At 45.1% G+C, this 21,899-nt stretch overlaps 2 protein-coding genes across 5 annotated transcripts in view; both read left to right on the top strand.

Moving 5' to 3' along the window:
* Positions 1 to 200: 200 nt before the first annotated feature.
* Positions 201 to 16,312, top strand: SFXN2 (sideroflexin 2). Of its 4 annotated transcripts, XM_079136355.1 has the most exons (13): positions 276 to 304; positions 3,940 to 4,016; positions 7,404 to 7,588; positions 7,764 to 7,934; positions 8,980 to 9,078; positions 10,040 to 10,115; positions 10,362 to 10,447; positions 11,976 to 12,036; positions 12,342 to 12,408; positions 13,028 to 13,077; positions 13,343 to 13,392; positions 14,072 to 14,119; positions 14,930 to 16,312. In XM_079136355.1, exons 3-13 carry the CDS (start codon positions 7,419 to 7,421, stop codon positions 15,027 to 15,029), a joined length of 978 nt encoding a protein of 325 aa, XP_078992481.1. In that variant the 5' UTR covers positions 276 to 304; positions 3,940 to 4,016; positions 7,404 to 7,418; the 3' UTR covers positions 15,030 to 16,312. The 4 variants fall into 4 exon arrangements, with proteins under 4 accessions (XP_078992480.1, XP_078992481.1, XP_078992483.1 ...); XM_079136354.1 differs by lacking the exon at positions 3,940 to 4,016 and having other exon boundaries at positions 201 to 304; XM_079136357.1 differs by lacking the exons at positions 276 to 304; positions 3,940 to 4,016 and adding an exon at positions 3,269 to 3,400.
* A 3,318-nt stretch (positions 16,313 to 19,630) lies between these two features.
* WBP1L (WW domain binding protein 1 like) overlaps positions 19,631 to 21,899 on the top strand; it is a 54,914-nt gene continuing 52,645 nt past the window's right edge. The window contains exon 1 of the mRNA XM_079136346.1: positions 19,631 to 19,821. Within this exon, the coding sequence (XP_078992472.1) occupies positions 19,735 to 19,821 (87 nt within the window). The 5' untranslated portion in view covers positions 19,631 to 19,734. The remainder of the gene's footprint in view (positions 19,822 to 21,899) is intronic.

Below are 21,899 nucleotides of genomic sequence, written 5' to 3'. Positions count from 1 at the left end.
TATGGGGCGGGGTCCAACTTCGCTTTCTCCAAAGTGCGCAAGCGCGCCGAAATGCCCGCCCACTGCGCAGGCGGGCGGTCGTGCGGCTGGAGGCTTAGTCTGGCATGCTGAGACCCAGTGAAGGTGAAAATTCGCCCACGTGGCTGGCGGGAGCCTCCCGACTTGTGATTGGTCCCGAAGGGGAGACGTGGGGGCGGGAGAGAGGGAGGTTCCCCGGCCCAGGCAGAGAAGTGCATCCAGGCCGTTCTTCCAACGAGTGCTACGTCTGGTGGCATTAGTCTTGGTGCATCCCTCCTGGGAGCAGGTAAGGGACCTTGAGAGGAGACCACCGACCATATCTACCTCCAATGCCCACATCCCGGGGAGGGAGCTTGAATCCGTTCTGAATCTGCCTAGGGAGGGTTGCAGAACAGGCAGCCTGGACTTGGACCTTCAGAGACCACGAGGCGCTAGGGTGGCCTGTGAATCCTTCCCCTCGATCCCTCTTGCTTTCTAGTGCCAGGCCGAGGGGCTGGGGTGAATGGATTGCGCACCCATCTCCACAGCCCTTTGTCTGAGTCTGGGATGGAGGAAATCTGTTTGGGGAGAAGTCACCTGTAGGAGGGCAAGAGACAGACTGGAGACTGGCTCTGATCCCTTAGGTGAGCTGACAGCCGAAGTAAAAGGCGTTTTGGGGTCCCGCTGGGTTTTATTAATCTACTTTGGATCGGAAGTGCTGCCTCCCACCCCTTTTACATTGCAAAGGACCATGTTTTAAGTGTGCTCCAGGCCAGGTTCTAGACGCTGGAGTCACAACAGTGGACACAATCTGCCCTAGTGGAAATGACATCCTTAGTAAATGCTTTTAGTACAAGATTTTATTTTGTTCTCACAGCGCTAGAAATTGACTATTGTTAGCGGTAGAGCTGGACTTGAACTGACTTCTAAGCACTGTTTATAGTGTTGTTTATAAACGCTATTGTCCATGTAGGAGGAACAGAGTGATATACGTCTTGATGTAAACCAAGAACCTAGAACTTTCCGAAGATCCAGTAAAGGCTGGAAGTTTGCTAAGTTGTTGAGGGCCTTGCTGAGGCTTACTTTGAACTTGTGATCTCCTGCCTCAGCCTCCCTAGTAGCTAGGATTACGGGCATGGGCCACCATGCCCCGTTTCATTTTGTTTTTTTAAAAAGAAAAGAAAATAGACTGAAGTAGGTAAGAGGACCTGTTTAATGGCTTGGAGTTACTTAGAGTCTTGTGACCTCAGGGAAGAAAGGCCTATCCATTTTCAGACTCTGAGGACTGGATCTGTTTGTTTTTCACCTTTATATCTGCTGCGTGTGCATGGTGCAGGGCCATGTGTGCAACAGATGCTTAGAATGCTAGTTCAATGTGAACCTTTCTAGGTTTCAGAAAATTAAGATCTGGTATTCCTAATGTCTTTGAGATGTGACATTCTCTGATTCTAGGAGATAGCAGTCAGTAACCTGTTTGATTTCCACTTCCCACCTTGTTCCTAGTAGTGAAACCATAATCCTTCAGAAGGCCACCCTGGACATGATGGTGACCTTTCTAGGGAGGACTAGACATGGCTTGTGAGGGAGGAGGGAGAGTAACTATGTACAAAACATAGAAACCAGATATGACTCAGTATAGGAGGGGCAGACAATTTGTAGCTTCATTAAAGCAAGTCTGAAACTGCATGCCTACTACCCCAGCACTCTGGGAGGCTGAGTGAGGCAGAATGATTGGAAGTTCAAGGCCAGCCTCAGCAACTTAGGGAGCAATTTAGACCCTGTCTCAAAATAAATAAAGTGGTACTTATACACAATGGTCTATTACTCAGTCATAAAGAAGAATGATATTGTGGCATTGGCTGGCAAATGAATGGAACTAGAGACTTTCATGCTAACTGAAATAAGCCATTCCCCAAAAACCAAAGGTTGAATGTTCTCTTATATGCAGACTCTGACTCATAATAGGTTGGGGGGAGTGGAGGTTCACTGGAGTGGGATGGGGGCATGGGGGGAAGGGAGGGGAGATGGGAATGGGAAAGACAGTAGAATGAATCCAACTTAACTTTCCTTTGTATATGGATGCACGACCAGTGTAACTCCATGTGATGTACAATTACAAGAATGGGAAGTTATACTCCATGTACATATGCTAGGTCAAAATACATTCTATTGTCATGTGTAACTAAAAAGGAAAAGTTAAAAAAATTTAAAAAAAATTTTGTTGTAGATGGACACAATACATTTATTTATTTATTTATTTATTTATTTATTTATTTATTTATTTATTTATGTGGTGCTGAGGTTCAAACCCAGGGCCTCACACGTGCTATGCAAGTGTTCTACCACTGAGTCACAACCCCAATCCCAAATTTAAAAAATTTTCCTGGGTTCAAATCCCCAGTACCGCAAAAAAAAAAAAAAAAAATAAAATAAATAAATAAATAAATAAATTAAATTAAATTAAAAAATTAAATTATTTTTGTAGTTCAGTGGTTAAGCACCCTGGGTTCAATCCCTAGTACCAAAAAAAATTTTTTTTTTAAAATTATTATTATTTTATATTTCTAACTAAAGCCTGCTCTTATTTATGTAACCAGGGCAGGTTCTGAGCTTGACTTAAAAGAGGTAACATCCTTGATGCCAAGAGAATCCAAGAATAAGCTGGAATGCATTTCAGATAGAGATTAAATATTTTTAGAGGGCATATGAGAGATACAGCAGTGACATTATAGATATGGTCCCAATGCTCATGTCTGGGGAGGTAGACTTTATACAAAGAATTGTAAATGACAAGGTGACAATTACAGAAGCCCCGCATTCTGCAAGGAAGGATAGGATGTTGTGGGAATATATAACAGAACTTTAGTCTGCCTTGCAGGAGTCAAGGAATTGTGCTCTTTTCGGGGATAGTGGTTAGGGGGGAAAGGTTTCAGACAGACAATTTATTTTGGGGGGGGGTCTTATAGTTGAGAAGGCTCTGACCAGGTGTGATGATGCATGCTTATAATCCCAGCACTTCAGGAGGCTGAGGCAGTAGGATCACAAGTTTGAGGCTAGTGATATCCTGTCTCAGAAGAAAAAATAATAAAGGCTGGGATGTAGCTCAGTGGTAGAGCATCCCTGGGTTCAATTCTCAGTATCACAAAAATGAAAAACCAGGCTCTGTGCAGTTTTTATTCTGACCTCAGTTAAGCAGGTAAAGTTCTTTTGTAATTTAGCAAATGATTACCCCATCAGGGTGCCTCTGTTTTGAGAGGCAGAGGACTTTGCCATGTTGTGTTGAGGGTGAAGAGAAATGTCATAGATGTTAAGCTGTGTGTGCGCATGTGTGTTGAAGGAATAGAGTTTGGCTCAGTTGGACTGTCTCTGGAAGTATCAGTCTGGGACTCTCTAAACCAAGGTGGTATGTAATCTGCTGGCCACCAGACTTCTTTGAGCTTCCTGTAGAGTCTGGGAAGTGAGCCCTTTCCCCGCCCCACTCTAGTTCAGTTTGGTCTATGAACCAGCCAGTAGGAGCCCAAATGGAGAGGTGAACACAGCCAGTGGACACTTGCTTCCTGCCTTCTGCCTTCCATAGAGGTTGCCACCTCAGTCACAGCTTCAGGGTGAGACAAGGGCGCTGTGCATACTGCATGGTGGGCCTCCCCTGCCCTGTTCCTTCCCCTTAGGAGTGATGGTCCCTGGCTTATCAGTTTCCTGAAGTCTTCCCCGCTTAACGATAATCTAAAAATTGACCACCGTCCTTCCATTCCCCATTTGTTGGTTCCTCCCACCTCCTATCTCTCCCATCATTCAGGTCTTTTTTTCTTGACTTGCCTCCTAAATTGGTTTTCAGGACTTGTCTTCAGCTCTTTTATTCTTTCTATTTTGTGTATTCTCACTGGGAAACTTTAGCTTAAACTACCTCAGTGCTGCTGACTTAGTTTTTCACTTCTATTCCAGACCTCTGTGCCTTCAAGTCTGAATCCCCCTGCCCCTCCTGGCCCTCTCCAGCAAACAGAATACTTAAGGCGACCAGAGTGAGCAAAGGAAACACTCCCTTCTGACTTCATAGGAGAATATTTAAGTTAAAGTGACGCTTTGAAGAAAAATAGATGACTTAACAGTAGAAAGTCTAAAAGTAAATTTGGAACCTATTTGTCAGAAAACCAGAAGGATTGAATAGGTGTGATTTATTTATTTATTTTATATTCTTTTTTTGCAAATGGGGTACAACTTGTTTCTCTGGTTGTACATGAAGTAGAGGCGTACCATTTGTGTATCATACATTTACATAGAGTAATGGTGTTTGATTCATTCTGTTATTTATTTATTTATTTTTTTTGAATGGGTGTTATTTAGTGAAAAGGGGAGAGAAGAGCGTCTGGATAGGGAATGACATTTAGAAAGGCCCCTAATGGGCTGAGGAGATAGCTCAGCTGGTAGAGTGCTTGCCTTGCAAGCACAAGGCCCTGGTTCAATCCCCAGCACTGCTAAAAAAAAAAAAAAAAAAAAAAAAAGGCCCATAACAGAAGGGAGCCAGTTATATTTAAGAAATCCCATGGCATACCAGCAACTCAGGAGACTGAGGCAGGGGATTCTAGGCCACTGGGGTAGCATTAAAAAAAAAAAAAAAAAAAAAAAAATGTCCCGTGATGCTTGAAACAACACCTGGAAAACCAAGCTCACTGTTTTCTTTCTCAGAGCCTATTTTTCTATACTGTAGGTCTGAGCACCTTATTGCCCAATCAACAAGCCTGGTGTCACTCTAGATACTTGTGGTGTGTCGCCTTGGCTAGGCTGAACAAGACTCTCAGAATTCCCTCCTGGTGTTCTAGTGGGCAGTGAGGGAGGAGCATCACACACCACTCAGTCCTCAGTTGAAGACTCATCGAGGTGCTGCTCTGAAGGGATTTTGCAAATGTAATTAAAGTCGCTAGTTGGGTGACTTTAATCATAAGGGCGGTTATCAGATGGAAGCCCTTTTAGGAAGGACTAGACCCTTGAGGTCTAAAACTCTGAGGTGCTGTGTTCTCTGTTCCAGGGTTGACCCCTGACTGACACAGCATTCCTCCTATACCCAATTGCTTAGGAAGTCATTCGATTCTGCTTTAAAAAGTTCTCTCCTTTTGGTCTCTCTGGGTGCAATTGGATTCATTTGAGCCTTACTTACCTCTTCTTGGCTAGAGTATCAGGATTCCTTCCCGCTGGCCTCCCTGCTGCCTGCAAAGCCCTCCCACACCCATTTATTTTCATTTGATTGCCCAGAGAGTTTTCTTCCCTTCTTTTTTATACATACTGGGGATTGAACCTAGGGATGCTTACTTTGAGATAGAGTCTCCCTAAGTTGCTGAGGCTGGCCTCGTACTTGTCATTCTTCTGCATCAGCCTCCTGAGTCACTGGGATTATAGGTGTGTACCACCATGCCTGGCCCAAAGTATTCTTCTTCTTCTTCTTCTTTTTTTAAGATGAATAGTTTATTGAGATATTATTAATTTATCATAAGTTTCATTCTTTTTTTGTGTGTGTGTTTGGTGCTAGGGATTGAACTCAAGGCCTTACTTGTGCCAGGCAAGTGCTCTACCACTGAGTGACATCCCCAGCCCCTCAGAGTGTTCTTCTAAGTACATGTCTAGTCTTATTACTCTTCTTTTGATCCTTTCGTGACTTGCTGAAATTTAAAGGTCTCAGCTTTTTTTTTTTTTTTAATATGTGACTCTATTTTCTCTCTTGGCCTATTAATTGTACTACTTTTTAAAAAAAAAATTTTTAGTGTTTGCCCTGCAGTCTGCAATATATATTTACAACTAGTCCAAGTCCACTTTCAAATAACACTGTACAGCCGATTGCTGTGGTACACACCTGTAATCCCAGCAGCTTGGGAGGCTGAGACAGGAGGATCATAAAAGTTCAAAGCTAGCCTCAGCAACAGTGAGCAGTGAGGTTCGAAGCAACTCAGTGAAACCCTGTCTCTAAATAAAATACAAAATAGGGCTGGGATGTAGATCCATGGTCAAATACCCCTGAGTTCCATTCCTAGTACCCCCATGCCCCACCCCACAAAAACTGTACAATTTCACAGGTAGTAGAACACCTTATAATAGAGAGGTCCCAATTTGTTCCTCGTATCCTTTTTATTTTTTATTCTGAGACAGGGTCTCGCAAGTCACTTAGGGCCTCACTAAGTTGCTGAGGCTGACTTGGAACTTGCAGTCCTCCTACCTCAGCCTCCTGAGTTGCTAGGATTACAGGTGTGTGCTACCATGTCCAGCTACTCATCCTTCATATTATTGCTGTCATTCTTCTTACTTATCCATGATTACCTGTTGATTAAGAATTCAGAATAAGCCTGCAATGTTGCTCATGCCTCTAATCCCAGCTGGCTACTTGCAGGGGCAGGTTGGGGGTTGCTGAGAGGGAACTGAGGACTGCAAGTTCCAGGCTAGTCTAGCAACAGAGTCAGACCTTGTCTCAAGAATATTTTTTTTCAGAGTAAGAAAAAAATAAGGATTTTATTTTACTTGCACTATCCCTTTTCTGATATTCTTTCTTTCATTATGTATATATGAATTTATGATCTAAAATTTTCTATCTGATGAACTTCATTTAACATTTTACAAATCAGGGCTACTGGTGACAAATTCCCTCAGTTTTGTTTGTCCAGCAGAATTCTTTATTTCTTCCCCTTTTTTGGTGCTCGGGATTGAAACCAGGGCCTTGATCTCCCTCTGTGCTACTTTCCAGCCCAAGACTTTTTTAAATATATGTTTTAGTTGTCAATGGACCTTTATTTTATTTATTTATTTACATGTAGTGCTGAGAATCTAACCCAGTGCCTTACACGTGCCAGGCAAGCACTCTACCACTGAGCCACAACCCCAGCCCCAAGGCTTCTTAAATAAGGTGTGAGACTTGCCATCCTTTGTCCTAATCCCTTTTTATTCTGCAGGAGCCCTCCTGGGGCAGAGCCTTCCCTGCCAGAAGCACCAGGGAAGATTATATACTCTTTCATTGGTGGGCTCTTGCTTCCTAGTTGGACTCTGAGCTCCCCAAGGATGGACACAATTCCTTTTTTCAGTCTTTCTGACAGTGATCAAGCACAGGGTCAAAACCATAAGCAGGTATTAGGAAACACATGTTGGTACCTAATTTCTCAGTCTGGTGATCATTCACTGGGACTGCCCCAGCGGAGTCAAAAGATGTCCAGGAGAGCTGGGGAGATAGTTCAGTTGGTTGAATGTTTGCCTCGCAAGCACAAGGTCCTGGGTTCAATCCCCAGCACCACAAAAAAAAAAAAAAAAAAAAAAAAAAAAAGGTGTCCAGGAGCTGGTGAAAGTAGGTAATCTATAACAGTGGGAGACACTCAGGGCCCCTTGGGCAGGCTTTGATTTGGGTGACAGTCCTTGCTCTTTCTCTGTTCCTTAAGTCCACAGTTTTGTGTATGAGCAAGATGGAGACCAACCTGTCTGATTTTAACATCGATGCCCCCCGCTGGGATCAGTACACTTTCCTGGGGCGGGTGAAGCACTTCTTTAACATTACGGACCCCCGCACTGTCTTCGTATCAGAGCGAGAGCTGGACTGGGCCAAGGTGATGGTGGAGAAGAGCAGGTGAGTCAAGGGACTGGAGGTGCTCAATGACGTTGATGGGATACTTAGTGGGAGAGGGAAACTGAAGGAGAAGGAATAGGCAGAGATCTCTGGAAGGCGGTAGAAATGAGAAGAGGGAGACTGGGAGGACTTGATTGAGCTGGTTGGTAAACTGCCTGTTGTCCTTGGGTGATAGGATGGGGGTCATACCCCCAGGTACTCAAGTGGAGCAACTGCTCTATGCCAAGAAGCTATATGACTCAGCCTTCCATCCTGACACTGGGGAGAAGATGAACGTCATTGGACGGATGTCGTTTCAGGTCCCTGGCGGCATGATCATCACAGGCTTCATGCTCCAGTTCTACAGGTGGGCGCTGGAGCAGAGCAGGGGGATATGCAGCTGCCTGGGTCTGCCAGGAAGGAAGCCAGCTTAAGATGATAATAGCAGTCCTCTTGATTGATCACTTTCCAGATATAGGCAGTGTACTAAATTCTTTGCATGTATTGCCACATTTACCCCTCTTAATAACCCTGTACATAGGTACTATTATCATTTCTCTTTTGTAGATGGAATTCTAGAGAAGCTAAGTAACTTTTCCAAGTTCACACAAACAAACTGTCCTAAGTTCTTTAAGAAGCACTTATTCACAATGAATTTATTTTTCTAATGTAACATAGGCTGGGCATAGTGGCACATTTCTATAATCACAGCAAGTCAGGAAGTCAAGACAGGGGGATCACAAGTTTGAGGCCAGCTTCAGCCACTTAGCAAGGCCCTAAGCAGCTGTGAGATCCTGTCTCAAAATAAAAAATAAAAAGGGTTGGGAATGTGGCTCAGTGGTTAAGCTGTCCTAGATTCAATCCCCAGTACCAAATAAAGAAAGAAAGAAAAAGAAAGGAAGGCCCTTTTTCTTGGCTCACTTGGGGATGGAATAAACTTTCTCTGTAGCTGCTGAATGTGTGACTCTTCCTCCTCTTCTATCCCTTCCCTTTTTTCTTCTGCCTCCTTCTACCTGTGTGTTCATTTGTTCAGTTTTGAGCTAGACCTTGGGCCAGGTGCTGGGAATATAAAGACTTTAGTCTCTCCCCTCATGGAGCTCTTGAGGAGAACAAGAAGTAAACAGAGTGCAGCTTGGTCCATGGTAGGTTGGAGGAGGAATATGGGGTTGGGGGAGCAGGGTACATGGAATGACTAATTCTTTCTCAGAAAGGACGGGACACGTTGGGAAGGTTCCAAGGATTTTTCCATGTGTGGAAGGAGGAGGGTTGAAGGTATTCCAGGCAGAGGACCCTGCCTGTCCAAAAGCCTGGTACATAAAACAGAGTGGGAATGGCAGATGATGTGGTAACTGGTAGACCTCAAGCCCTCCCTTCCATCCTAACTCTCCCCTTCTGGCCTCCCTTCCTGGCAGGACCATGCCAGCAGTGATCTTCTGGCAGTGGGTGAACCAGTCCTTCAATGCCTTAGTCAACTACACCAACAGGAACGCTGCCTCCCCGACATCAGTGAGGTAGGAGACCTGAACCCCAAGCTATCCTCTCACCTCCTCAGGAACATCCCTGCTGAAGAGCTCCTGGGCTGTCACTCCATGTGTGGGAACTGCAGTGAGCAGGTAGCAGAGTCACCCTTTTCATGTTTTGAAGTATTTTCTCAGACTGACTAGGAGAGTATGTTCTTCCCAGACCAGTTCAAAATATGCTCATTCATTCATTTGACAAAATAAACGTTCATGAGTATATATTATATACTAGGGGGGTTTCCAGGAGTTAGGGATACCTTGATGAACAGGACATTGTGGTCCCTGTTGTGGTGGAGTTTAAGGTCTTTTAAGAAAAGAAGCACAATAATCTCAGATTGGGATTGCTGTCATTCAGGACAGACAGGGTAACAGAACAGCAAACTGCACAGGGATGCCCCTGTAGATAGGCTGGTCGGGAAGTCCTTTCTGCAGAGATAACATTTCAGCTGTTTCTGAAGGATGAGAATTCAGCCCCATAATAGCCCAGGGAAGAGTCAGGTGTGATGGTGTCGACTGTACTTCAGCAATTCAGGAGGCTGAGGCAGGAGGATTACAAGTTCGAGGCCAGCCTGGGCAATTTAGCCAGATTTGTCTCAAAATAAAATTACAAGGGGCTGGGGATGTAGCTCAGTGGTGGAACCCTTGCCTGTGACACCTGAGGCCCTGGGGTCAATCCCCACGTCTATAGGGGGAAAAAAAAGAAGCAGCCCAGGAAATAATTTTGCAGACAGGGAGCATCAGTGTACACAGGTTAAATACTGAAAGAAGACCACAGGGCCAGGGCATTGTGAGTGACGGGGAGAGGGTCCAAGATGAGACTGGGGACTGATAACGTGGTATGAAGCCTTGATACCAGATTTCCTCCCGCAAGCCTGTGGTCTTCCCTTAGCCAGCTGGGCCCCTACTCCCAACACCTAATCTTTCATCCATCAGCATCTCTTTCCTCCACTAGGCAGATGGCCCTTTCCTACTTCACAGCCACAACTACCGCAGTGGCCACTGCTGTGGGCATGAACATGTGGACAAAGGTATGGTCAGAGGCAACTGTGGGCACGGTGGCCACCAGGGGGCAGCAGAGTCTTGGGGAAGACAGCAGAACTGTCCTGGGATAGTTCCATAGTGGGCCTTGGTGAGAGTTTGGGATTCTGTCTGGATGTCTGGTCGTGTGATGGTAGTTTGGTTTAACTGTCTTCCTTTCTGTATAATCCTGAAGTCCCCTCTATTCCCATCTTCCCATGAGCCTGAACAATTCCATTGTTCCCTGCCCCCAACAGAGAGCGCCTCCGTTGGTGGGCCGCTGGGTGCCCTTTGCTGCTGTGGCTGCAGCTAACTGTGTCAATATCCCAATGATGCGACAGCAGTGAGTACAGGGAGCCCTGTTTCTCTCTACACACCACAACTTAGCAGGGAAAGGGCAGGAAACCAAGGCAGTGGGTGGCTTCCTAGGACTGGGACTTTATGGAGAGGACTGCTGTGCGAACCTCTGAAGGGTCCCTGAAGACTGGCCACCCCTGTGGTGATGACCCAGACAGTGGTGATGGTGGGTAACTTAGGGCAGTCAACCTGTCTGTTGTTGCAGGATGGGGGAGACAGTATGGACGTGTGGGGTTTTATTGCAGATCCTCTCCTCTCAACTGAAGCTGTGTTAAAGTCGTGAACTCTGCCTACCCGTACAGCCCTGGGATGATGACCAAATGATATGCAGCAGAGCAAGGAGCCTAAAGATAGAACAGAACCAAGAAGCTTGAACAAAGCCAGAGGAGTAGATAGGTGTTTTCTAGACCCCCAGCTCTAAGTGTTTCAGCTGAAAAGATGGAAAAACAGTGTTTATTGCAGTTTTTACCCTTTTTTTTTTTTTTTTTTGCAATGCTGGGGAACAAATGCAAATGCAGTGTCGCGTGCATGCTAGGCTGGTGTTCTACCACTGAGCTACATCCCTAGTCTGCTTTTTGTTTCTTGACTAGAGTGTGCAGAGATATTCCTCTGCTTTGAGATGTTCCTCTGCTCCGCACAGCACCTGGGACATAGCAAATGCTACATAAGTGTTAGCTATTATTGCTGCCATTGTTGTCATTAATATCTACAATCCATGTTTTCTTGGGACTACTAGCATTGGAGATTTACCATAGGATCCCTTAGAGAAAGAACACTACAGAATATCTTGTATCCACGTTGCTCCTTTCCTCTTCCCTTATCTCTTCTATTTTTCCCCCAGAAAATGGATAAGTGCAGCCACCTACCTGGTCTCTGGTGGAGTGCTGTCAAGAGCTGGCCTGATGCCAGGCATGGTAGTACACACCTGTAACCCCAGTGGTTCAGGAGGCTGAGGCAGGAGGATTGTAGGTTCAAGGCCAGCCTTAGAAACTTAGCAAAACCCTTTCTCAAAATAAAAAAAAATGGGGGGTTGCTGGGGATGTAAATCAGTGGTAAAGTACCCCTGGGTGTAGTTCCCAGTACTCCCCCACCACCAAAAAAATAACTGATCTGTGAACAGCCAGAGTAGCTCCTTGGGTAGTGGTCACTGTCAAGTATTGGACTAAGTAGTTGTCAGGCATTATCTTATTTAATCCTCACCAGGCCCAATGAAGTGGGTGCTCAGATTATCCCCATTTTGCAGATCAGGAGAACTGAGGCTTTAGAAGGGTTAAGGACCACACTCAAGATTATACACATGCTCTGCAGTTTCACTAGTCAGCTGAGGCAGTATGTACCCTGGACCAACTCTCTTAGCCACTGCTCACTGGTGTGTGGAAGGAAGGTCAGGGAGCAAGGTTGCAGAGGGTGCTTCCTAGAGCTTGAGGCCCTGGCCTTGGTCCCTTGGTGTGTCACAGGCCTGGCAGGCTCCCAGTACACCTTTCCCAAGTCCAGCAACTCCTGTTTATGTTTAGGGAACTCATCCAGGGCATCTGTGTGAAGGACGGGAAGCAGAATGAGCTTGGCCATTCCCAGGTGAGCAGAGGCCTCTCTTGGGGTGGGAGGGCGGATTTCCTTCTAAGACCCTGTATCCTCCTTAGTGATCACAGCAGGCCTCTGTGCCTTTATAGTATTAAAAAGGTTTGTCCCTGACTCCAACCTTGTTCCCTATAAATTTTCCCTGTATTTCTCTGTTAGGAACAGCCCTCTTATATTCTTCCTGCATCATTTCTGGTTCTGAAACCAGCTCTGACTTGCCTAAGACTCTTATCCTGCCCTCCAGTGCACTCCACGTACACAGAATAAATCATTCCTGATCATTTAATCTTTTCTGTCCTCAGAGAGCTGCAGCCATAGGCATCACCCAAGTGGTAATTTCCCGGATCACCATGGCTGCCCCTGGCATGAGTAAGATGGAGAAGCCTTCCTATCCTGGGAAACTCTGGAATACATGGTGGAGGCCTTAGCCACACTCAGCTTTCTGGTGGGAGGTGGAACCCTAGCCTCTACAGCCGTGCTTCTCAAACTCCGGAGAACCATTATAGTTCGTAGGATATGAATTAATAAAAAATTTGGGGGAGAAAATTATTTTCATTGAACTTATGAAAAGTCATAAATGTGTCAATGCTAGATGTGCTGGACACAGTGTGGGCTGCTTAGGAGACAGTGGTAGAGAGAATAAATTCCTTGCCTGGGTTTGCTTCCAGCAGGGACATATTGCAAAATTTGTTTACATGAGCCCTCAAAGTTAGTTTTAATTTTGAGAAGGTTGCTTTGGACCTAGTAGTATATGTCTTCCTGTTACAGGTTCGAACGTTCAGAAGTTTGGGAAGCATGTTTTTCCTGGGACTTGGGGGAGAGAGAGTGACCAAGATATGCAATCTCTGTTCTCCCCAGTGGCAAATATTATTTGGCACTTTTGGGGAAAGAGGGACCCTCTCAGTTCCTACCCTGACTGTAGAAAGAGGTCTTGGTGAGAGTTTTCTAGCCATCCTCCACCCCCAGCTTCTCTCCTGTTCTCTTCTAGTCTTGCTGCCAGTCATCATGGAAAGGCTGGAGAGACTGAATTTCATGAAGGTAAGTGGGGTTGTCTTTGCATCTTCCCTGCCCAGTTCCCCAACCACATCTGTGCTTGGGACTCCCTCCCCTCCCGCTCACATCTGTATTAGCCAGCAGAGCCTGGTACCTGGACTTGCAAACACTTCCTTCTCCTCTCCCTCAGGTCCAGCAGGTACTGGCTTCTGGTTTTTGCTACCTGGCTGATCCCTAGAAGGGCAGGCATGGGGTTCACTTTCATGTATCTAGGACCCATGTGGGTCTCTATTCTATTGTTTTTGTACAGAAAGTCAAGGTGCTGCATGCCCCATTGCAGGTCATGATGTGCGGGTGCTTGTGAGTATGGTATTTGGGTGGTTTGGGTTCTATGGTGGCTGGGACATCCACGATCTGTCTTCTTGTTAGCCTGTGTTGGAGAACATATTCTTCTTTACCTGACTTTAAAAGTAGCTGAAGCTGCACATAATGGTACATGTCCATAATTCCAGTGGCTTGGGAGGCTGAGGCAAGAGGATGGCAAGTTCGAGGCCAACCTTGGCAACTTAAAGAGATTGTTTAAAAATAAAAAATAAAAGGGATTGGGGATGTAGCTCAGTGGTAATGACACAAGTCACATCAGTATTCTTAGGAACCTGCCCCTGGCTAAACATGTCCTAGCGATAATCATGCATTGCAAAGCCGTGGGGTTAATGACAATGACTCCATTCCCTACCTGGCTGTGGGTGCTTGTGATCTTGGGGTTACACTGCTTGCATACCCTCGTCATAGCATTATCTCTCTCATCTGCTTGAACCTGGGTGTGAGGTGGGAGTGAGGGATGGCAGGACACTGGTTTTGTCCCCATGCCAGGATAAGTTTCCTCATGTTCAGAGGATGGGGAAAGGCTGGAGGGAGAGGACTGAGAATCTGGCTGGGGAGGCAGGCCAGGTGCCTGGGCATCTCCCTAGAGCATTCAGGGATGGGGTGTGGATAGGGCTGTGTGTCCCCTAACGCTTTGGTTTATTGTTTCTTACAGCCTCCTCTTCATGGTGCCAGTGGCATGTGGGCTCTTTCCACAGATATGGTATTGGCCTTTTGTCGTCCACTTTGGTTTATTGAACATCCTGCCTCTGCTGCTCCAACCTACCTTCTGTCCATAGCGAGAGGGACAAAACAGGAAAGGCATCAATTTCTAAGGACAAGTCCCTATCAGTCTAAATTCTGGGCCTCTTAACCCTGGGTGAAGGGCAAACTACCCCAATTCTGCAAGGGGAAGAGCAGCCAGGAGAAGGAATAAGTTGCTCCTGCCCCTTGGCACAGGCTCAGCCTTAGAGAGATGGGGTGGGGGACAAGAGACTTTCCTTCCTGCTGGCTGGGTTATTTGGAAGCTTTGCTTTGGCCAGATCTGGCCTTTAAAATTAAATAAGGGACTTATTCTGGTTCATGTTTCCCAGAGGCCAGATGATGACCTCTCTGCTTTCTCTTACTGTCCTCGAAGGTGGATGAAGGGAAGGGAGGCATCAGACAGGGGAGTGGGGAGTGGAGACTGGCTCCAGGAGATGGGCGTAGCTTGGTTAGGAACTCAGAAGGAGCCCGTCTCCCCTTCCTTGAACTCTAGTTCCATAATGGTTCAGTGGCCATCTGCTGCACACCTCCTGTGTCCTGAGCACCAGGATTACCATTTTGTGAAGAAGCTAGAAATTTAAACCCAGAACGTTAGTTTAGGGAGAGTGAAGCCAGGCCTGAGAAGAGGTGAAAGCAGCATACTGTGGTATATAAAGTCCTGTAATAATTTGGTCTGGAAAAATCAGGAGGTAACTTGGATTGGAATTTTTCTGAGGGTACTTTGCCACTTATCCCAGGTGGCAAGCTCATAATCTCCTGTTCTCTTCAGTGAATTACCAGTTTCCTATCTGGAACCAGAGCTCCAAGACACCATCAAGGCCAGCTATGGAGAACATGTACCTTATGTCTACTTCAATAAGGGTCTCTAAATGCCCCATTCCAGCAAAGACCAGTGTATACCCACATTTACCAGCTCCTTCAGCTGCTGTGCACACCTGTCCTGCATTCTCTTTACCAACAAGACCTGAGAACCATGCTGAATCGGGGGAGAGGAGGGTAGCTAGGTGTGTCTACCCAAGCACCTAGTTTATTGAACTCCAGGGGATAAAAATGAAAAAGGATTTGCAGGTACAGCTCAGTGGTAGAGAGTTGGCCTAGCATGAATGAGTTCCTGGGTCCATTCCCCAGCATTACGAAAAAGAAAGAAAAGAAAAGAACAAGGACCAAAAAGAAAAAGAACCTAAGTATTCAATCTGCCTCTTCCTTAACCCCTGTCCCTTGGAGACAAGAAGCTGAGGGCTTCTGAGGGATAAGTTAGTGCTACCTGGGGAGACACTGAAGCCATTCATTTGGGAAAAAACAGGAAATCTTTAGGATTCCCTTCCAGCAGTGATTGGGGATGAGCCCCTGGGACCAGAAAAGTTCTGCATCTTCTCTTCCCTTCCCGCTACCTCCTCTCCCAAGTAATGGAGTCTTTTACCCTTGCAATTCTAGCTTGACACAAGAGAAGGGGAAAGTGATCTGAGTCATTTTGGGACTCATCTCCACTCTTTCCCATTCTCTTCTTCATTGTCCCCTTGCTGGAAAGCTTCCTTGGGAGTGCTGCTAAACTAGAACTTAATCAGGCACCCAGGACTTATTAGTGCCAAAAGGGACACTGCAAAGCAGCAGAGTTACATAGTGTTTCAAGTCTTGTTCATTGACATTGACTTTGTTCTGTCTTATTCATGTCTGGATCTGTGCTTGCCATCCGCTCTATAATAGTGGAAGTCTCTCGTTGCCTCATATCTCTATTTGAAAAGATAAATCCACTATGAGTGAAAAGGATGTACATAGGTATTAACCACACACTTCAGTGGTTATAATTTCCTGGCTGCCACCCTCAGCCCATTAGCTTAAACACCAAAGAAAGACTCGTGTGTACTGAATGGGAAAGGGAAGTTTTACTTGGACACCTCTTAGAGGAAATTGACCAGGACCAAAGAGCCTTAAGTGCACACAGCAAAGCATAGCCACTTCCCCTCTCTAGCTGGATTGCCAAAGTGATTTCTCAAGTTCCTTGGGGGACTGTTGTGGCATACCTGGGGTCACTGTGAGTTTTGTCTGGTAAGATCTGCTGACTGTTCAAAGGCTGTCACTGTGAATTCAATAAATTACTTGAAAGAGCGTGGAAAAAGTGCAAACTAAGCTAATAAAGTCTAGATGGAAAGCAGGATCTATCTGGTCTTTGGCCATGGTGTGTCAGAGGGTATCACAACTATAAGAGGAAACTATGATGCCTGGGAACCAGCAATTACTAGAGAAGAATCTACATCTGTAAAGTGGTGGGGATTGAACCCAGGGCCTTGTGTTTGTAAGGCAAGCATTCTACCAACTGAGCTATATCCCCATCCCTAAAGTATTACTTTATATGAAGAAAAGAGATATGTTAGGCTGCGGCTGTAGCTCAGTGGTAGCGCACTTACCTAGCACATGTGAGGCTCTGGGTTTGATTCTTAGTACCGTATAAAAATAAAGATATTCTGTTCATATACAACTACAAAAAATTTTTAAAAATATGTTACAGAGACCCTATTTATATATATGGCATTTAAATCCTAATATATTAACTATCTGACTCCTAACACAAAGAACCACCCTACCTTGGTGCAGTATCTCTTGGAATGTACATTATAGTCACTAGGAAGGCTGGTGAAAACAGACCGTAGGGCCTGTCCCCAGAATTTCTAGTTCTGTAGGTCTGGGGTGGAGCCTGAGGATGTGCATTTCTAATAATTTTCTGGTAATGCTGATTCTATTGGTCAGGGGACCAAACTTAAAGGAATACTGTTCTAAAGGGAAAGGGTCTTGCTCCCAGTGCTCAGAAACTGGCTGTAGTTTGACTCTTCTCCCATTTTGAAGCGTATAATGCAGTGATTTTAGTATAGTCAACCCTATAATTCCAGAACAATTGCTTTCAAACCCAAACAGGTGGCACACACCTATAATGTGAGCTACTTGAGAGGTTGAGGCAGGAGAATTGAAAGTCTGAGGCCAACCTAGGCAACTTGGTGAGATCCTGTCTCAAAGTTAAAAAAAAAAAAAAAAAAGGACTGGGGATGTAGCTCAGTGATAAGTGTCCCTGGGTTCGATCCCCAGCATGGTTAAAAAAGAAGAAAAAATAAAGATTGCTTCTCACCTTGGTTTGTATCATTTTTCTGCCTTTCAAGTTGGTTCCTGTGAGATGTCAGAAGACAGTTAATGGTGCTGAAACAGCCTTGGTATGGGAAGTGCTAGTCCAGACTGCAAAAGGGTTAGTTTTTGCCCTGCCCAGTAGCTCTCAGGCAAAAGGAGAAAAGGATGGGACAGTAACCCGAGTGTGCCAGATTGAATTGCAATTTCTAATAATGATATCTGGCTTTTTTTTTGTACTGGGGATTGAACTTGGGCTTTACCACTGAGCTACATCCTCAGCTCTTTTTAAATTTGGAGGCAGGCCCTCAGCCTTCCAAGTTGCTGGGATTCCAGACTTGTGCCATGGCACCCTGGCCTTGATGTGTAAAATTATTTTCCTCAAGAGTGAAAGGAGTAGGGTTTATTTAAATGTGAATAGAAACAACTCTTCAGGGGCAACAGGGGACTGATAGGGTCGCCCTTGTGTAATTCTTACAGTTCCTTGAGGCCAGGATTGAGAGACTGCCATGAAAATAATTTGATTCTTGTCTAGTGTCCAACTTGTCCCCCAAAGAGCTTGATTTGTGGGATGGATGAAATTCTAAGAAAGTAGAGGTTGGCAAAAATATTTGTTATCATTTTTAATACTTGAGAAAGGATTGAGGTAAAGGCTGGGCTAGGCACATTGGTATATGCCTTGGTCTCAGTTGCTTGGGAAGTTGAGGCAGGAAGATTGCAAGTTCAAGGTCAACCTGGACAACTTAGCAAGACTTTGTCTCAAAATAAAAAATTAAAAGAGCAGAGGATGTAGTTCAGTGGTAGAGCACCACTCTGTTCAATCTCCAGTACTAGGGACAGAGGTGGGAAGGCAGAACTGTGGAGATTGTTGAGCTGGGTCAAACTTATTTCTTTACTCTTACCTGTTTCTCATTTTGCTTACATATAAGCCAAGTGCAGCTCCCTCCAGTATCAGACACGAGCTAGAATGGGCCAGGCTGTAAAATTTTTGACAGGTTTTTAAGAGAAAATTCCAGGGAGCGAAATTCTTTGCCATGGGCCTTTATTTGTGAAATTAGTTTTGCTTTCTATTACTTATTTATGTAAGTACATTTATGGTGCTGGGGATGGAACATAGGTCCTCGAGCATGCTAAACATATTCACCTATTTTACAAACCTTGAGTTCATGCTCAAGCCTCGTAAAGGATATTATAGGGATTTGAAAATGAGAAGGAGGAGGAAGAGGACTTGGTGTGCTGTACAAAAGCTGCAAATCAGGCAGCAGATATAGATTCTGTATATTGTGTGATAAGTGTTAGTGAATTCAGAAGAAACAAGGATGAAGTCCAAGAATTTGTAAACAGGGAACTGTGTATGTAATGTATAAAGAAGTTAGTGAACACTTTTTAAGTATTCAGTGTGAGTGGAGCATTTGGAAAAATGTAATGGCTGGCAGTGAGATAAAAAGAAGTAGATGGGGACCAGGTCACAGAGAGGACCATATTAGGAAGCTTGTAGGTAGTTGAAGTGTTTTAAAAGGGGAAGCCAGTCACGTAATAATATTTGGTTTTGTATGGTACAGCACTGTTGCTGTGGGAAGATCAGGAAGGCCATTTTTATTTATCCATTTGAGAACATGGATTGAAGCAATAAGAGGTGGATTTCTCAGCGATTTCTGAGGTGTAGTCATAGAATTTTGTCCCTGCAACTTGAGGGGCAAAACGCTATGCCTCGGGTGCAGCTACTATTTAATAGTGAATTCAAATGGACCTAAGTTACTTGGGTGGTTTGAGTCTGGAAGAGGGACCCTGGTAATTGAGTTGTGCTTCAAGACAAAACAAAACAAAACAAAACAAAACAAAAAACAAAAAAAACTCAACTATTTTTAAATTGCAATTGTTTTCCTCTAAGAGCACTCCGTTACCATCTGGAAATAACTTGTTTTCAAAACATTCTTTTGAATTATATCCTTCCTTTCATATCTTTTTTTTTTTTTTTTTTTTTTTACCTTTTTGGTTGACCTGTGGAACCTAATATTTCCGCCACACTCAAAATGGCTGCATTTGAAATCGGCTTTTTAATATGTTTTTCTGGATGGCCCCACCCCCTGATCATAGCTACTTCCGCCACTCTCTGCGGGGCGGGATGCATTTTACACAACCTCGCAGCCCTCAAGATGGCCCGGTTTCCTCCTACTTTTCATTGGCTGAGTCTCTCGGGTCTTCCTCGAGAGGGGGCGAGACCCGTATTTGATCGACAGATATTTTGATCAATGGACGAAGGTCAGGAGCCAATGAGCTGCTGGAACTGGAGACCCTCCCCCATGTCTGGGAGGGTGTTTTGCTGGGGCGGGGTGGAGCAGAGCCGGAAGCGGGAGGGGAGAGTGAAACAGGAAAAGAAGGGAAGAAGGAAGAAGAGGGAAGAAGAGAGGGAGGAGGAGGGAGGTGGCGGCGCCGTGGCGGAGGAGCAGGAGCAGGAGGGGGATGGAGAGAAGGCTCCTGGGTGGTATGGCGCTCCTGCTCCTCCAGGCGCTGCCCAGCCCCCTGTCAGTCAGGGCTGAACCCCCGCAGGTAAGGGGGAGGGGGCGTCCTGGCCAGACTGGGGGCCTGAGGGTCGTCGAATCCTGGGTGGAGGGATCTGAAGGAGTGTAATTGTCAAGAGTTGAGGGGTCCCGTGAGGGGCGCCATGCCTAGCGTGGACAGGAGCCAAGGGGGCGTCGCGTTTAGCTGAGGGACACCTGTGACGGTTTTGGTGGCAGGAAGGTGGCAGAGGCATGGTGCCAAGCGAATGAGGGCTCTTTGAGACGGCAGGTAGGTTGGGTGCTCTGGGGTGACTGTTAATTGAATGTTGGTGCCACGCTGGGGCATATGAATCTCATTAATGCCCCTTCCCAGCTAGTGTCCCTGGCAGCAAGGCTGTGTGCATGTCTGTGTGTGTGTGAGGTGGAGGGGGTACGCAGGCTAGTCTGGGAGGATATTTATTTCAGACTGGACAAGGGAAAGTTCTGAGGGCATCTTGGCTCCATTTTTAATGGTGTATGGCATGGCACCTTGGTGGCAGTTGTGGGAGGCAGGACTCTTGGAAGGCAGGTGGGATGAAGTAGAGTGGGAACCCCTCAAGAGGAGGGGCACACTTGAGCTGTAAGAAGCCCTTGCTTCTTTCTAGCTGTTTAGGGAGAGGAAGTGACTGATGCTGATCTGAGCCAACTCAGGCCTTTTGAGCAGAGGGTGGTTCTGATGCAGCAAATGGAGCACCCCAGCTTTTCTTGCTGGGTGGCTTGCTCTGTCCAGGCAGAGAAGCTTGCTTGTGCTGATTCCAGCTCCTGCTGGCATTTCGAAACCCTAATGGGAGCGTTACTCTTGGTGCCAAATTGGGTGGGGTGCAGTGGGGGGAATCACCCCTCCTCCCTTAAATTTGGCAAGGCTTTGTCATTTTATTTACTTCACTTTCCATTCCTTCCCATCTTTTTAAGAAAGGCATCAGACAAATAGCATACAAAGAGCGCAGTGGCAAAGGCCATACAACTTAGCATTTGAACTTCACGTTGTGATCAAGTGCAGAAACAGAGTGCCAGCAAAAATTCTTAATCTTTTCCTTAAGAGTTTAAGGTCTGCCTTTGCACATATGCATTTTCTTTTGCCCATTACTGCTTAAGTGAGTTGAAATTCACATCACAAAATCAACAGTAAATGAACAATTTGGTGGTGTTGAGTATAGTCACAATGTTGTGTAACCACCATCTCTATCTAATTCCAAAACATTTTCATCACCCAAAGAAAATCCTGTCCTCCCTTCCTCGGTCTCCTGGTCATCACAAATTTGCTTCTGTCTTGATGAAGTTACTCATTCTGGATATTTCATGTAAATGGAATCCTATAATATGTGTTTTTTGTATCTGGTTTCTTTCACTTAATGTAATGTTTTCAAGGTCCATCCACATTGTAGCATGTATCTCACTTCTTTTTATGGCTAAGTAATATTCCATTTTATGGATACACATTTGTTTCTCCATTTATCTGGTTAAGCGTTTAGTTTTTCCTTTGAACCTATATATGTGTATTAGAAATAGCAGGTGAAATAAATAGAGCTCATTTTATGACCTGGCATATAAACTTTTCTAGGACTGGGACCCTTTAGATTTAGCCTTCTTTTGAGGTTCTTTGTTTTCCTGGTTAAAAATTATAAACTGGCAGGCGACATAAATTTTCTTTGTCAATTAGAAAAGTTATAACTCTCAGGACTGGCAAAGTTAAGAAGTATAGGTGTTGACAGAACAAAATATAGAATAAACTTTTCTTTTGCATATGTCTTATTTCTGTATCTGTGAAAGGCTGTTCACCCTAACCAATAAATAACCTTCCTAGAGGGTTGATTCAGGAGTTGGTAGATTTAGGGAGGTAGGAACTGGATCTACTTCTTTAGCAAGAAGGATGGAAAATGGCTATTCCTACCAGGTCCTGGAGCATGGAGGTGGTCAGAAGATGTGTAAGGAGCTCTTCAATGTCATGTTCTAATTACAGTTTTTTGATCACAGGCTGCTTTCTTATATTTCTGGCATTTCTAATACTTATTTTGGGGATAGGGTGGCTTTTGTACTTTGTTCTATTGGGATGAGTACTAGCATTGACCAGTTAACGTATTAGGTGAT

The sequence above is a fragment of the Sciurus vulgaris genome (assembly GCF_902686455.1).
Source record: "Sciurus vulgaris genome assembly, chromosome: 4".
Classification (NCBI taxonomy): domain Eukaryota; kingdom Metazoa; phylum Chordata; class Mammalia; order Rodentia; family Sciuridae; genus Sciurus; species Sciurus vulgaris.
The sequence above is the reverse complement of the archived record's forward strand: the minus strand, read 5'-3'. Positions and strand labels throughout refer to the sequence as shown.